Source organism: Colletotrichum siamense (genome assembly GCF_013390195.1).
Source record: "Colletotrichum siamense strain Cg363 chromosome Unknown KSG_Cg363_contig07, whole genome shotgun sequence".
NCBI lineage: Eukaryota > Fungi > Ascomycota > Sordariomycetes > Glomerellales > Glomerellaceae > Colletotrichum > Colletotrichum siamense.
In genome coordinates, this window is record NW_023501020.1 from 1,656,508 (window position 1) to 1,672,831 (window position 16,324).

Here is a 16,324-nt window from a genome sequence, read left to right on the forward strand (position 1 = left end):
GCCCGGCTAAAACCAGAAAACGGTTCCAAACAATTACACCGGGTAGGTAGGCAAACGGTAAACCACAACCCTTTCAGGCTAGGACAAAGAATGCTCAGCCACTGCTGATATTTGGCGGAGGCCGCCTGTCTTCCACGGCGCCGCCGGGCGCAAACTTCCAGTGGTCGGGTGGGGGGGCGCGTCCTGTCGGGCGCTGCGGCTAAAACTTAAGCTTACCCGGTGGGCCACCAGATCTCGATGCATCGGTGTGATATCACCGGCCGACAATATCGCGAACAAATTGTCGTGATACTCACGCGGAAAAGACTTGCACGGCCAACCCAAACTCACAAAACGAACGAAGCAAGGGAAAACATAAAGAAAAACCAAAATACAAAAATGGGACTACTAGGTCCGCATCCTCAAGGCCCTTTTTTACTCGCGTGACGAGATTCGAACTTAGCGCCCCTCCTAGGTTACCAGAGAAACCCTTGGGAAGAATTTGTTTAAACGTGTGCTTTTACCAACTAGGTCACGCCGTTTTCGCTGAACTGGTGACAGATCCTGAGATGCAAGTAAAGATATACCATTGGGAAGGCAGGAGGCGTGGTGGGTCCATGGTGAAGGTGAAGGTGAACGTGAAGTGATGAGAGGGAAGGCACGAAGGCCGCTCTTGCTGCTGGGGGGGAGAAGCATTCTAAATACCCGAACACCACCTCACCGTTAGCGCCTTTGGCATGTCAGAGACCCACATGCTTTATCCTGTGTTGTTTGAAAAGACGTTTGAATGTCTACTTCGAACATCATTCTCTACTCATGTACTCACGCGATCACGTAGCAGCCAAATTGAAAACATTGATGAATAAAAGTGTTTGATAATCGGCGTAAGACGACCCGTCCTCGTCGCTCGAGTGAATGACGGTCCAGTATCGTCTCTATTTACTGCCGTCTAAGAATGGCCTTAAATTGTTACAAATTTGGTCATGTGAAGAAAGAAATACCCCAATCCTAATCATCCCCTTGGTAAAAAGTAGCCATCGACGTCAAGCGACGTCATACGGCTAGAAAGAAAAAAGGAGTCATAAAGCATCATGAAAGTCATAAGCTGCCCTCACCAACAACTCAGCCTCGCTGACACGTATCCTACAACGTCTCGTACACTTAAGCACCCAGAGCGTTGACCTCGTCAGAGTTGGGGTAGAAGAACGCCACCAGAGCGATGATGACGTATGTCGCACACAAGAGAGCACCCTCGAGGTAGTTACTCCTGCCGTCGAGGACTAGGAAGTTGACGATGAAGGCCGAGACGAAGAGACAGACCGTCTCGAAGAGGGTGAAGTACAGCGACATGTCCCTGCCAAGAGCCCAGCCGATGATGACGACGATGGGGGTGATGAACAGGGCGATCTGAATGGACGAACCGACGGCGACACCGATGGCCAAATCCATCTTGTTCTTCATGGCAACCGTAATGGCAGTGACGTGCTCTGCGGCGTTACCGACAATTGGGAGAATGATGAGACCGATGAAAACCTCGCCCAAGGGACTTGACTCCACGACGTCGTTGATGGAGTCGACCAGGAACTCGGCACAGACTGCGACGAGACCAGTAGAGAACAGGAGGAGGAGAATGGCGGCAGTGCGAGACAGGTGGTCATTGGGCATTACCTTCTCCTCCGTACCGTCGCTGCTGTGAATAACATTCCTGGGGATTTGGGCGGGGAACAAGGCGCCAGGGGGTCTGACGCCAGGGTTTGCGCCATATTGGTTCAGGCGGTCAGGCAGGGAGTTGGTGCGGCGGATACCGAAACGGACGCGGGGGACGGGGCCACCAGTAACAGGACCAACGACCGGAGAGCCAGGACCCTGAGTGAAGACAGCAGGGGTAAAGTTCTTGATGGACAGGCCGCGAAGGGCGGGCAGGGGTCTGCGGTCGTTCTCGGCCTGGGAAGGCTGAGAAGGTCCCTCAATGGGCGCCGCATCCTGCTGCGCGAAGTCGACGCGACGAGGTTCGCCATTCTGGAAGGAAGCAGTCTCAGAACCATTTCTGACGGGCTCATCAACATCGACAAGGGTGGTCTTTGACCTCTTCTTCGACTTCTTGTGCTTGTGGTGGCGTCTGCGGTGCTTGCGATGCTTGCGAGGCTTCTCATCCTCAAGGGCATCCTCACTGCCAACGCTTGAACCGAAACGAGGAAGACGAGGGCGGCTGGGAGAGCCCTTAGTGCTGTGAGTACCAACGGAGGTGCTGCGAGTGCGAGGGCGGCCCTCAATGTCGACGGAGGCCACGCTGGACTTGCGTCTTCTGCCGCCACGCAAGACCTTCTTCATCCGCTGGCGGACGGTGCCGGCGGAACTGTCCGAGCTGTCCGAGTCGGTGTCGGAGTCTGAGTCGCTTTCAGAGCTGGAAGTATCCAACCATCCGACGGCAGGACCAGGAGCAGCCTCAGCATCGACAATGTGCTGAGGAGTAGACTCATACATGTAGGCATGAGACTTGAGCTGGAACAAGAGGTAGACAATGTACACCAAAAGGAGGATCTGTTCTGGTTAGCAGCGTTCATCGTCAGTTGCGTATGGCTACGTACGACACTGGTACCACGGCTGATCTTCAGCGTCTGATCGTCGGCAGTCTTGAGGTTCGTGAAAGAAGCGTGGAAGGCAGTCTAAGCGCGATTTGTCAGCGATCATGTCGATGTGAGAATCAGGAAGTACGCACGGGCAGGACCAGACTGATGACACTCAGACTGAGCAGACAAGCACTCATCTGGGTGACGGTGCTGTTGTAAATCTGCCAAGAGTTTAGTGTTCCTTCGTCAATTTAGCAGAATCGACGATCATACCTGCTCTCGGAAGCGCAAGCCACCAAGGAAAAAACACATGCCCAAAATGAGCAGCAGGTTGGCCAAAATGGAGCCAAGGAGCGACGCCTGGACGATACGGATTTCATTCTGTCATGGCGTTAGAGGACAATTCCCAACTTTGCGATTGGTGGGGGAAAGCTCACCTTGGCAAGTGCGATACTGAAGCGTCACAAAAGATTATCATGTCAGTAACACTGTAATACAAATTCAAAATGAAGGCAACGTGTGTGCATAGACGAATGGACGAAGGCGGGGAGAAAAAGCTGCATGATTTGGGACTCGATTGATGTGATAGTGTCTTTTTGCATCGACTTCTCTTGTCTTTCTTGTCTTGATCGCCTGCATTGGTGTAGAGACATACATGCTAGAAGAATTAAGCATTAGCCAAGGTTCTGCCAAGAGATGCGAGATGTGCGGATTTGAGGGGCGAGTAAGGGCCAAGATCCGGGGTGCGACAGGGCCAAGACAAGAGCCAAGCCAAGCCAAAACATGTCGGATCTCATGGTCCCCTCACCTCTCACCATCCTCCCGAAACACCAGCTGGCGGCGACGGGTGGAACCACACCGAGCGGTACAGTTTGGATGGTCCAACAAGAACAATTGCAGGGGACTTACAAAATAATCAACTCCACGGCGTTACCAAAGGTCACGTTCAGGAGGGCGCCGACGGTGTCACCGAGCTTGCTGGCCACGGATTCGGTGGCGTGGCTGAGTAGGCCGGCGAGAGGGACGATGGCGATGGCGTTCATGGCGAAAACCACGCCAGGGTTCACGTGCAATCCCTTGACAATGATGCCAACGGGCACGAAGACGAGGAGCAGGTTGACCCAGCTGTGGAACATGATCATCTTGCTCGTCTCGTAAAAGCGAGTAGCGACATTGGGCTTCTCGGTCTGAGCCGGGGCGGCTGTCTGCTGCTGCTGAGGGTGGGTGTTATTGTTGTTGTTGTTGCTGTTGTCCTGAGGACCAACCCCATTTCCTACGAGAGACCCCTTCCCCTCAACCTGCGTAGATGTGAGGCCATTCTCGCGGGCAGCAGACTTTTCGTAGTCGGGGAGGTAGTTCTTGCTCGCGGAGGAGCTTGTGATATTGGACGAAGTGATGATGTCGTCGGCACGGCCATTGTTGCTGCTGGAGCTGGAGGTCGTGGTGTTTGAGAGGGGAAAAGGTTCGATGGCGTCTATGGGAGCAGCCGGATTGCCTTTGGATCGCTTGGAGGAGGAGCGGTGGACGCCATGCGCGTTTGCTTCTGCTGCACGACTGTCTATATTGGGCGGTTCTGTAGAGGCTTTCTTCATCGAAATTGATGACCGGACACTCGTGTCTCGGCGGAGATGCTACTTCTGAGATAAGGGCACAGTAAAGTGTGATATTGTTGTTGTTGTTTGTGTTTGATGGGTGAAGAAGGGACGCAACCAAGATGAAGACAAGCTTCGAGAGGGGGGAGGAAGGGCAAGTAAGAGAGAGAAGAAAGACCAAGTCGAGACTGCGGTTGGACGCGCGAGACGAGGGATGCTTTAAAGAACTCGGATGCGATGGGCATGAGGCAGAGGCAACGTCCCAGCCGGGGACCTTAGCTCGCTGCACTGCACTGGACCGCACCGCTCCCTTCCCTCTCGCAGCGCAGCGCAGCGCAGTCTCGCTCACCTTGGGACGGAAGGCCGATGGATGGTGGGAACGCGGAAGTGTACCGGCCGCCAGAGCTACCGTGGAGGTAAAATCAAGGTCCCCAATCACGACAGGGGTGGCCCCCCGCCGAACATGGGGCAGCTCTCGCTGCAGGGAGCCCCTGTCGCTATCTGGCATGCCCGAAGCCAATCGCTAACGTCGAAACGTTCTAGTGGATGAACCGCCGCCGAAGTTCAGTGCCAGATACAGTAAGAGAGCGCTGGTCACCTGCCTCAGGCACTGCCGTGGCGCGTCCACAATTTCTCCATCTTTGATTGTTTTTCCTTCGTGAGTCTCTGTTTCCTCTACCATTACCGCCGTTTCTATTTCCATACGCCAGTGTGAAGACTCCAGTTGGCCGTGACCCTGATTTGCAATGCTGCATCAGATAACCGGAGCTCTCCTGATGACATGTCTGGACCGTGGAGGGAAGTGGAGAGTTGATCCCGCGGTGTAAGGTCCCTGACGAATGGGTAAGGAACACTACTGTGCAAGGGATGTCATAGGCACTGCAATCTGGAACCTGCGCCGTGGACCAAAGGGCGTTGCGGTCGCACCAAGCTTTCGCCATGGAACAGTACGTACACGTGGGTGGAGGAAGCAGGACTGGGCGAGGGCCGGTACGAAGGCGACGACGACGACTACGACGACGACGCCATACCGAGTACAGCAGCGGCAACAATGCATCATCGGCCTGCCTGCCTGCATGTACATGCTGTCACAGTCCGCTCGCCTATCAACTTCCACCATGGCGAATCCAGATCCAGGTTCCATCCAGCTCATCCATTGGCAATGATATCACATCCCATCATCAAGTCAACCCGCTGCAAGGGGAGAAACACATCATTGCCGGTCCATCACATACAGCATCCATAGCATCCGTATCGACGATTGACGGACTGCGGACTAAGGAGGAGGCCTCTTGGCAACCGAACTCGATTGCTTGCTGTTCGCCTCAACGTCTTTCGCCATCGAGGGTCATCTCAGCCTCCTTCTCAACAAAGGGCCGCCGTCGACCGAGACTCACAGTGGATACGCACTAATAAGCAACCATCAGATAATGACTGTGACAACAGACAGCAACGGCCTTTCGCGCAACGGAAAGTGGGATACCCTCCAATGCTCCCAATGCTCCCTCCCCCAAGTGCCACCCATCCCTGACCCTACCTACCCTCCCCTCCCCTCCTCTCACTGTGAGTACTAGGTGTGTCCTCCCTCGCTCCGCCCGCTCCGCCCGGACTGTGCAGCTGAGCCTCACAGTCGTAGTCTAATTCGCAATAACCCTCGTCTCGCACCGTCCCAACATCGCCAAAGACCGACTGTCCGCTCTAGTGAAGAGGAAGGGAAGGAGCAAAAGAAGGGACACACACTCACACACTCACACTAGACTGTGGCCCAGTGTAGTAATCAAGGCGCCGGCCGCGAATTTAACCTACGCCACACTGACACCCACCGTCCAAACAAACAGAAACCACAGCTTCGCGTCCGAGCCCTCTGCGACCGGCCGACGATGCCTTCTTTCTCCCACCGGACGGAAGCCAAGCCGTGGGCGGCACGAGCTTAAATCATGTTCACTTCAAACGATCCAAACAAAACACCACCCGTTGGAAACATACTGAAGCAGGAAACCTGCAAAAACACGCCCTACCTGTGAATATGTGAGTGCGAGAGAGCACAGGAACCAAACACTGTTGTCCACCTTTCTTCAAGAAACAAGCACCTAGACCACCACCGCAACTCTCGCGCGGCCTTTCCTCCGACTCAAGTCGCAACGTGCGCCAAGAACAGCGAGTCCAGATGATGGACGCTTTCTCCCCTTCTCTCTCTCTCTCTCTTTTCCTCTATCTATCCGCACAAGGCGGCAAAGCAAGAGGAGAATCTCGAAACATGGCCCGAAAGACACGGACGGTCGGTCCATTCCCCCTCATCTGTCTTGTTTCTAGTTTCGCGGGATGCTTTGTCGGTAAAAAGACACTATGGTACACTCATGATCCAACCGTCCATCCATCCACTATGCCTCCTCTTGCTGCTTGTTTTCCTTACTGCTCCTCATGAGAGGCAGCACAAAAGCCGGGGCAGAGCCAGCAACCGTAGAATCCACAAAATGTAGCAATACAGGTCACACGCATTTCGCATTCCCCCCTCCCGCCCAGTAATGCACAAATGCCTTATCAGACAGACTACACCCCGAGGATGACCCTCGCACCTGGCCCGGCTGTCAAAACCTCCCTTGTGTGATTGTCAACAACACGTGTACCCTGTGCAGCGACATCTCTACGCGAGGAAGATCCATCCGGCCCGGCTATTTGCACCTCATACGCAAAAACCACAAGTTGTAGACAACCAAATATGCAGAGTGAGAGAGTCATGACTATTCCCACCAGCAACCTGCGGAGGACAACCCAAAAAGGCTTCCCAAACAATGGAACAGACATGGAAGACACAGAGGCCCTTGCTCATGCTGTTTCTCTCTCTCTCACCGCATCTGCAAAGACTGCCTCCCCGGTGCACGGAACCACTCTTTTTTTTTTTTTCCCTTCACCTCGTACCTTACCTCGAATTTTCCGACCTTCGACGAACCGCTCCCCTTGCCTCGCCTCGCCTTACTTTTCTGCTTTGCTTGGCCGAGCCCATCTTTCAGAAACAGTTACACGTCTCTGCAACTTAATTCCCATCCCCCCATCCCCCCACCGCCGGCCGGTCTGGCCCTCATCCGTCCCCATCTGCAGTAACAAGCCCACAACCTAATTCATGTGCCGGGCGAAACATTGGAGAAGTGAGAAAGACAGTGAGAGAGAGAGGGCACTTGCACGACCTGCATCCCAAAGAAACATGGGAAACAGAAAACCCTAAAAAAAGAGGATCAACAGTGCATTCGTGCATGTTTCCAACGGCCGCAAAGAACGCGTCATCCGCGCGATCTGACAACAGCTCTCTCTCTCTCTCGCACTCCCTTCCCTTCACAAGTCACACCGGTCACACTCCCAGATAATCAGGGGAATTAAACTAATCAAGTCAAGCTTCAATCACACACGAACGGAGCCGCTTCCATTCGCCGCACATCCAATGAGAGCCCTGCCAAAGGAATACCAAGCCGGAGCCCACGTGCCGAGAGTGACGTCAAAATTCTCGGAGTCCATTCCCTGCTGCGCCACGTATCCGTAGCCCCTGAGCCACAATGACGGGTGGCACAGGGGTGTTAGTGTTGAGCCACCCACCCGTGCCACCGCAATGGCGAGCCCCGAGATGAGAGAGAAGAAAAAGCAGGAAAAAACATCCGGACTTCCTCTCCAGAAGGGGACGCCGGTGGAACATGCGCAGTCTTGGCTTCTGCCAAGACATCATGGCCACCGCCAAGCCATCTAGCGGGTCATCCCGTCATCAGTTGATCAGTACCAACTTGCTAGATGCGATGAGCACCTTCCAGATGATTGAGCTGCGTGATTGCTTCTCGTAATGGGATCGCGGTATGACTTCACTTGGTCGCAAAACAGTGCATGGCCAGGTTCGCCATTCAATATAGCTCTCAATACGCTTCAACCCTACACGGAACAACTAAACGAGGCTGGGCCGTCTTCTACCTCGCTACACAATACGCTTGACAACTCGACCACCGCAACTCTGGCTCTCTTCTTCTGTGTTCCCGTACGCCTTTGCCGCCGTCAGCGAGCAATCGAGGATAGTCGCTGTGATGCCATCGAATTAAGAGGAAAACGACGAGTTGAACCAACGACTGCAAATGATCCCTTGCTGAGGAAGAAAAACCACCAATCCGTCTGTACCGAAAAAAAGACCTTTCCCAGACCCCTTCGTCAATCGACGCAAGAAATAACAAACTTCCCTATTACGAAGTGAGGAACCACGAACGAAAACTCCTTCCACCTTTCTATGCCGTTTCGCCTGCAATGCAGTCGGCGATCAAGACAACATGGACATCTGACAATGAGACCAAGAGACCAACCACATTCTCTTGGCTTGGTATTCACACATTAAAAACCTCGAAATTGTAGAATAGAGGGGTGAGTGGTGTTGCATCCCCCTTCTCAACGCTCCACACGTCGTGCCGGGGATAAGCTCATCTGAGACGAACGAGCACCGCAAAGAGGCCGTGAGCTTGAATCCACTGATGGCGTGCAATCAAGGGCATCAAGAGTTCTCTATCTCTCTTCGCCGCCTCTCGCCTTGCCCCGCCTCCTGAAGAAATCCATAACTCTCTTGGCTGCTCCGCTGCTGCCTTGGTGGCCGTGGTACTGGTCCTGGTTGTAGGCGTCCGTGAATCTCTTATTCTTCTGTAGCACGCCCGACCGACCGTTGCCTCGACCTCCGTCATAGCCTTCAGAGCTGAAGCCACCAGTTGGCTGCGGGATTCCTGATCGTCTTCGTGATTGAGGATTCTCGAAGGATGATTCGGATCCAGTGTTCAATGTGGCGCCATGCTGCATATGGCCGGGCACCGCGCTTGGTTGACCAATCGGGCCCACGTATTGATCCTGGCCCTGCTGCTCCTGCCAGCCTTGACGTTGGAGTTGCGGCGCTGAATTGGACCCAGGTTGGCGGTAGCCTTGATCGTATCCTCCATCGTAACCACGAGATTGGCCCCGCTGATCCACGTACCTGCCGTGCTCGTCGACCTCAGGGGGGTCTTGGATAGGCAGGTCGGGCTGAGACTGAGGCTCGGACGGTGGTGGGTGGTGGTCATAATCCCTGCCAAGCCCGATGGCCTTCAATGAGAATGACTGAGGAATGAGTGAAAACCGCCTGTTTGGCTTCTCGCGGGAAGTTTGCGAATCTGCGATGCTACCGCTCCGCTTCTTGCCGAGACCCAGTGAGAAGGACCGCCGGGACGCCCTTGAGTCAATCGAAGGACGGGGTTGACCCTCGAGCGGCATGTTGTTAGGCATGCTGACTGGAGGATACTTCCGGTTTGCGCTCTGCGAATCGGGCCGTTTGCTGCGGTTCTTACCACCGAAAATGGACCCGTTTCGACCCAGCAACTTCGATCCAAGGTCACCAATAGTGTTGGATCGCTTGTGGCCGTGGCTTCTGCCGTCGCTCGATTGAGACGGTGTCTGGCTCTGCGGGGGTTGCTGCTGTTCGGGGAAACCGGCGACTTTGGCGAATTTGGCGGGGACGGCGACACTGGGTCGTCCCATGGCTTGCGGATCCTGGGAGTTCGGTTGTTGAATCCTTCCTTGAGCATTAGTACCTGCGACGGCCGGGGGAATAGGTTGGCCGTACGATCCTCGAGCACCGGCTCCCAGTCCCATGGAGCCTGATGCCATTGAGCCTCCTGTCTGAGGTCTCGCGGCGGGGGGTGGGTTTGAGACTGATGATACGAACGCATTGTCGGAGGTTGCACGAGTATCGCGGGTTGGCCTTGTCGGCGGCGCCGCAGCCGTGTTCCGGTGAGCACTTGGCGGTCTTGTGCCTTGTCTGCTAGACCTGTACGAGTCTCTTGATACGGGAGGGTCTCTCGGCAGTGGCTTCTCTGCAGCAACCGGCTCCTCGGCCACTTCGACGGGGCCCTGACTGTTTGAACGCGCCCGCGATTTACTTCCGGTCGCGTACTCTCCTCTTTGCGTCTGCGTCGTCGGCGCAACATACTCAACCTGTACAGTGCGGCGCTTGTTGTCCCTTTGTTGCTTGGCAATAGCGGCTGCGTCCGCGTCGGCGTCGATCTTGGCATGCTTGCTGGCGAGACCTCCCACAGATGTGGGCGTGTTGGCCTTCGTCTTGGACGATTCGCGCACCGAAGCGCTGCGAGCAAGACCGGATGCCTCCTGCTCCTCGGAGGGCACTGTTGTGTTTTGAATCTGAGTAGGCGTCGTGGTACTACTCGTAATGAACTCCACGACGTGGGCATACTCGCTCAGCCAACTGTGCCGGGCAACCTCGAAGAGATCGGCACGTTTCCTGGGGTTGGGGACAAGGATTCGGCGGAGGAGGTCGCGCGCATGGGGGGTAACGTATTCGGGGAATGTGAGAGGAGTGTTGACAATGTACTTGTAGAGGAGGTTGATGTTGTCGCCCTCGGGGTTCGCCGGATCATCATCGAAGGGAAGATAGCCTGCCAACATCGCGTACTAAGTTCTTGTCAGCTTCAATCATGTCTGTGTCACCAGACTAGCAGTACTCACCAAGATGACACCACAACTCCACACGTCAACCTTTCGACCGGTGTAAAGCGAGTCACTAACAACGAGCTCGGGTGCAGCGTAGCAAGGACTGCCGCAACTCGTCTGCATCAGATCACCCTTCCTTGTGCCGTTGGTTTTGACCCTATCAAGCCCCAACTTTTTGACGAATTCACGATCACCAAGGTTTAGTTCCTCCTCTTCGGAAAGCTCTTCTTCGGCGTCGAAGGTGTTTGCGAAGCCGAAGTCGGTAATGATAATGTTGCGGTTACGGTCCAAAAGCAGGTTTTCCAACTTGAGATCTCGATGAACAATACCCTTCTTGTGCAAGTAGCCCACGCCAGACACGAGCTGGGCGAACAGTCTGCGTGCCGCATTGTCCTTCAGATAGCGGTGATTGAGGATGTAGTCGAAGAGCTCACCACCAGATGCGTACTCGAGAATGATACCAATGTGTCTCTCTGTCTCCACCATTTCGTGCAGACGAACGATGTTGGGGTGAGAGATGCCTCTCAGAATGGCAATTTCGCGGTAGATCTTGGCCAATCTAGAGGGGTTGTTGCCAACGCTGTCTCGCTTGATCAACTTGATAGCGACCTAGACCCGGAAAATTAGCTTGCGGCGGGTATCACCATCGGATCAATAAACTCACTTGAACACCACCGTCCTGCTTCCATCCGAGCTTGACCTTTCCGAACTCGCCCTCGCCAATGGTGTTTCCGAGAATGTAGTCGCCAAACCTGACAACTTTATCGCGCTTTCCAGAGTGGTCGTGTCGACTTCTGCCTCCTCGCCTACCATCGTCATGTTCGGACATGCCAATCGGGGGTGGCACGGCGTCGTCGTGGGAGGAGCCGACGCGCTGAGGCTGAGCTTCCGCCAACCGCTCCTTCTCGCGGGCGACGTCTACTTCGGGTTGTGAAACAACCATTCTGTTCAGGACATCGCTTCCCTCGCGGGTGGGCTGCTTGGGAGACGCGGTCGACTGCGGGGCCGCATGGGATCGTACAGGGATTACCGTCGGCTGGCTTCCCGGACGACCACTGGAGCGGTGAGGGGAGTCTGGAGCCATTTGCTGGTGTGATCTTCTGCTGCGAGAGGCAGCAGCGTCGTCTGAATAAGAGTAGTCGGCATTGCCGTTGGTGCCGTCAGGTTGGGCACGTCGTGGGGAAGAGGTAGCCTTATCGGCTGCGTGATCGCGTCTTTTCGAGGAGGCGCTGTTGGAGGTGCCCGTGTAGTTCGTCGAAGACGTTCGAGGGGGGGCGACGGGCGGCATGTTTTTTCGTCGTTCGGAGGATGAAGACTGGTAGTCTGGGGAGGAAGGCGCGACGGCGACGGGACTGGCGGGACCAGCTCGGGACGTCATGGGCGAGACTGGATCCGGACTGTTTACAGACGCGCCGGTTCCGCTCGGTCGTCTCGAGGGGCGGTGTGAAGATGCAGGAGAGGAAGTCGTGTTCTTCAGATTCGCATTGTACGCCTCGCGGGTTGGAGAGGAATGATTCGACGTGTAGGGGCGGCTATTCGGTGAGGCTGCGACTAGAGGCGGTGATGCCAAAGCTGGTGTTTGATGGGCAGGCTGCAGGGTGGCCGAGGACATGCTTCTGTGACGCTGAAAACGCAGGCGCGGAGGAAAATAGAGTTCGACTGAGCAGCCGTTCTATTTTGGCGTGTTTTGTTTCGCGGCTATCGCTAACCAGTTGGTCTGCGATGTTGGTGCGCTGAAGGAGCCAAGGGAGAGAAAATCGTCGCCTGGGCGGGCAGGATTGAGTAGCGAGCGAGGAGAGTGAGTAATTGAAGTTCTCTGCGGCGGTCTGGCAGCAGGTTTCAGGACGCAGGAATTAATGAGCTGCAGGAATTAAGTCGGCCAGAATTGGGATGAGATGGTCGAGTCCGATTGGAGGTATTATGGACCTTGGGCTGCGTTGTCTGTCTGCTGTACCAATGAATCGGGCTCTGGCTCTGGCTATTTCATGGCGCGAGTGTAAGGGTATCGCTTTGGGAGGGGCTTTTTTCTGGACCAGGGCTGCCGATTTGTTGTTTACTGCAGCTCAACCAGGACGAATTGTCTGCGACGACCGTCTGTGGTAGGTCGAGTCAACACCGCAACACACAAAAAAGACGCGACAAGGGGGGGCGATCTCACGCACGCACACACTTTGTTGTTGTGAGCAGCAGTGCGGGCTTTGAGCCTATCCCTCTTGTGTGTGTCTTGACACCGTCTGAGACCACACGGGGCTGCTGCAGACAGTGGGAGGAGGGAGCGAGTGAAAGACAGCCAAAGCTGTGGTGTTGTCTGCGGTGTTGGTGGTGGTGTAGTTTGATTGAGGGAGAGCGCAGGCTGGAATTTGGCGGCGGGCAACCTAACGTTGTTGTTGATAACCCCCTATTGCTGGCCAATTGAGGTCGCCTGACTTGATTTTGGAGCTCTTGAGGAGTTGGAACGATACCAGGCAAGACAGCAGCGGTATGGGCGCGCGGGCCCAATTCCTGGAGTTGACTTTTGGTTGATTGTCGAAGCTGTCGATGGTGCGCTTCGTCGCCTTCGCAAGGTCGAGGCTAGCGGCAGACTATCGGGGCAAGGTTGGATCGTCGGTCGGAAAAACAAGACGAGACGAGACGCTGACAACGACAACAGAAACGAAGGTGCGCTGCGTGTTGTAAGGTATTGTCTGCACCGTACGCAGGTGGTGGTGGGATGAGGTGAGTTGAGTGCGGCCCGACCTGAAGCGAGGCGGTAGGAGGGAAAGGTGTGGAGGAGTGGTGTCGGCGGCGGCGACGGCGCGGGACAGACCAGACCAGAGGGATCAGAGACCAGACTAGAATGAGAGAAGGACTGGCGCTGGCGCTGGCAAGGGCGCTGGTGGAAGTGGGAATGGGCCTTGTCTTGGCTTGGACGAGGGGAGACTGGACTGCGAGGGAGGAGAGCCAGCGAACGGTCAGACTCCCGTCGTTCTCGTTGGAGTAAAATTGACGAGATGAGACCTTGGGGGCGTGCCGGTTGCAGGGCGCCCGATATTTGGAACAGCAGCGCAGCGCGAAGCGCGACGAGGAACTTGGAACTGCGGGCTGCTGGTGCTGGTGCGGGTGCGGTGCACTCCAGTCTTCTGCTGCTGGGTATCCGCCGTACGGATCTAGGGCGGGAGGAGCAGAGAGCAAGCAAAGAGCAGCGAGATTGGAGACGAGCTGGCTGCCCTGGTTGACCTGGCTGGGAAGAGAGAGCGCGGATTCAAGAGTGGCTTCAAGGGTATCGTGTACCTGCAGGGGTGGTGTGCAATGCAAGTACCGCCCAGGAAAGTGAAGGCGGAGATGTGCGTGGGCCCCAAGGGGGAAAAGCGGGAAAGAGACAGCAGGTGCGGTACATGCAACTAGGAGCTGATGCAGGTACCAGATACACACCTAAACCCGCTAATGCTGCGACTAGGTAGCTAGTTACCTCTGCACATACGAAGGTCGCTCATGCGACTGCGACTGCGACTGACTTGTCGACTGCTGCTGTCCTGCTGCAGCGGTATGCAAGAGGAAGGAGAAGTGCAGATGATGGCTGAGCTTCTGAAGCAGCCCGGACGGGGTAACGGGGTTGCGCTCGCGGTTGTCGTGTCGTGTTGGACGTCGTTTCGGCAGGGTATCCGGATTGAGAGCAACCTTCTGACGTCGAGGTAGGATCGAGCTGAGCTGAAGGTTGATTGACTATCTGCGCCGAAGCTCTTTCTGCCCGTATCGTCGGTATCATCCGCCTCAACTGAGGTTGTTTGGCGGTGGTGTTTGGGGCCGCACAGGCTGACAATCGAAAATGAGGAGATGTCGTCTCGTTAAATTATGGCACCCGTGGCCGTCCAAGCACCACCACGCGCAGGCTGGATGAATGGAAGATGGGTGAGCAATTCGTCGTTGCTTTTCTCCCTTGGGCTTGGGTTGGATTGGACTGGACTGGATTGCTGGCCCGAGAGTATTAATTATGGCCGTCAATGCAGCGGCAGCGGCAGCCGGAATGGATGGAATGGATGGATGTGCCCTTCCGTACCTGGCTGCCTAGCTGCTGGAGAAGAGCGCGGATCACAGGCAATGGTGAAATGGCAGTTGGCGCGCAGAATGAACTATTCGAACAATGATTCGGACAATAGGCACGTCTTCCCACTCGGGGTAGGAATTGTCGAGTCTTTTTTCGACGCGGGCTGTCTTAGGTGAGGTCTCAGCCCACGCACCTCTCGCAGCGTGTACTTCGCAGGCTTCCTGATGTAAGTCGAAGCTATCCTACTTCTGAGTCGTGCCCTTTTAGCCGTAAGGTACGAGCAGCCACCACCACCACCACCACCACCATGTGAGACCAAAAGTGGGTTGCACCACAGCCGAAACGTGGATGTGGCTGGTGGTGGTGTTGATGCGGACGCTAGCACTGATATTTGACGCCGATATTGCAAGTCTTGGCCGCGGCCTCGACTTGAGATTGGGTCTTTGTGAAGGAAGCAGCTGGAATTCGACACTGGCCGGAACTCAGCCCGACATGGAGATTTCACGGATGGAAGGACCAGACGGTCGGTGATGGTTCTTGCCCGTGGAGTCGTCCACAGTAGGTACCTTACGGATGCGGAAAGGGAAACAATGGGGGAAGAGCGCGAGGATGCCCCTCTCCAAGTCAAGCCTTCCCGATATATCTTGGATTTTCTTTTTCTGTAAAATTTCTGTCACCTCATCCCATGATCCCACATCTCACAGACACCACACACGTTCCACCATCTCCACGACACAACCCAATCTGAGTCCGTCACTCTAGATTTTCTAGCTTCTCCATCTCGTCGGGATCCGGCCTCAAGACGTCACCACCACCTCTTCGAACCTGCCAATTATCCGGGCACCGCTTCTCCGAGGGCCTCAATCTCCAGCAACCCCGCGGGCCAGGCATCAAATTCTCATCTTGGATATTTCAAAGTCGGTCAACGCAAACTGGCATCAAGCCTCGACGGCGCCTCCACATCGTTCGAGAAGCCCGAGAGCTCCCAAGTAACAGGCGACGGCGGGATCCAACTTCATGCCCGCCTCAATCCATGCCACATATTTGAGATGGGATGGCCCTTCCAGCAAGGGTAACCGCGGATCATGCAGCCCATCTGCCCGCGCGTCCGTCCGCCCCGTTGCTCTGTCCCCATCTTCAAATCTTGTTCATCCCGACATGAGGCTCCGTGGCTCCTCTAGAAGAAGAGGCAACGAAGAACGCATCCTGTGAGCCATCTTGGCAGAATGTGGTCTATCTGCTCAGTGCTCGCACCATCCCAAGACCACATGCGCCGTGCAGTGCAGCATACCCTGTACCTGAGATGAGAGGTCATGCATATTGCCGAACGCGCCTGCCTCTTCAAGGACCACGAAATGCGGCTTTCCACGATTCGTGACCGCCGTGGGTGGCCAATCTGGCCTCTCAATCCCACCTTCGACTGTCGACTTGCATTGTGAATATCTCTCTCTTCTCATGCACAGCAGATGCAGACGCTGCAGAGTCGTATCGCGATTAAACTGACGGATACCTTTGTAACCAGGACTCCTGCCGACTTCTGTCAAACGAAACTCTTGCCATCCCTGTTGCTGGGCTGGGCATCCAAGCTGCTAGGACAGGGATCAGGACATGGTTCAGGGGGTCTTGTCATTCTCGGTTGTCATCATAATCCATACAAGCAACCAGCG

General features: G+C 55.3%; 2 protein-coding genes across 2 annotated transcripts; both read right to left on the minus strand.

Moving 5' to 3' along the window:
* Nucleotides 1–1,140: 1,140 nt before the first annotated feature.
* On the minus strand, nt 1,141–4,141 carry VCX1-1 (Vacuolar calcium ion transporter; the record flags this gene model as incomplete). Its single annotated transcript, XM_036642622.1, has 6 exons — nt 1,141–2,520; nt 2,568–2,645; nt 2,699–2,770; nt 2,823–2,930; nt 2,987–3,002; nt 3,459–4,141. The coding sequence occupies 6 exons, from the start codon at nt 4,139–4,141 to the stop codon at nt 1,141–1,143; spliced, it is 2,337 nt and encodes a 778-aa protein (XP_036492345.1).
* A 4,527-nt stretch (nt 4,142–8,668) lies between these two features.
* KIN4 (Serine/threonine-protein kinase KIN4) lies at nt 8,669–11,921 on the minus strand (the record flags this gene model as incomplete). Its single annotated transcript, XM_036642623.1, has 3 exons — nt 8,669–10,594; nt 10,649–11,242; nt 11,298–11,921. 3 exons carry the CDS (start codon nt 11,919–11,921, stop codon nt 8,669–8,671), a joined length of 3,144 nt encoding a protein of 1,047 aa, XP_036492347.1.
* Nucleotides 11,922–16,324: the final 4,403 nt, after the last annotated feature.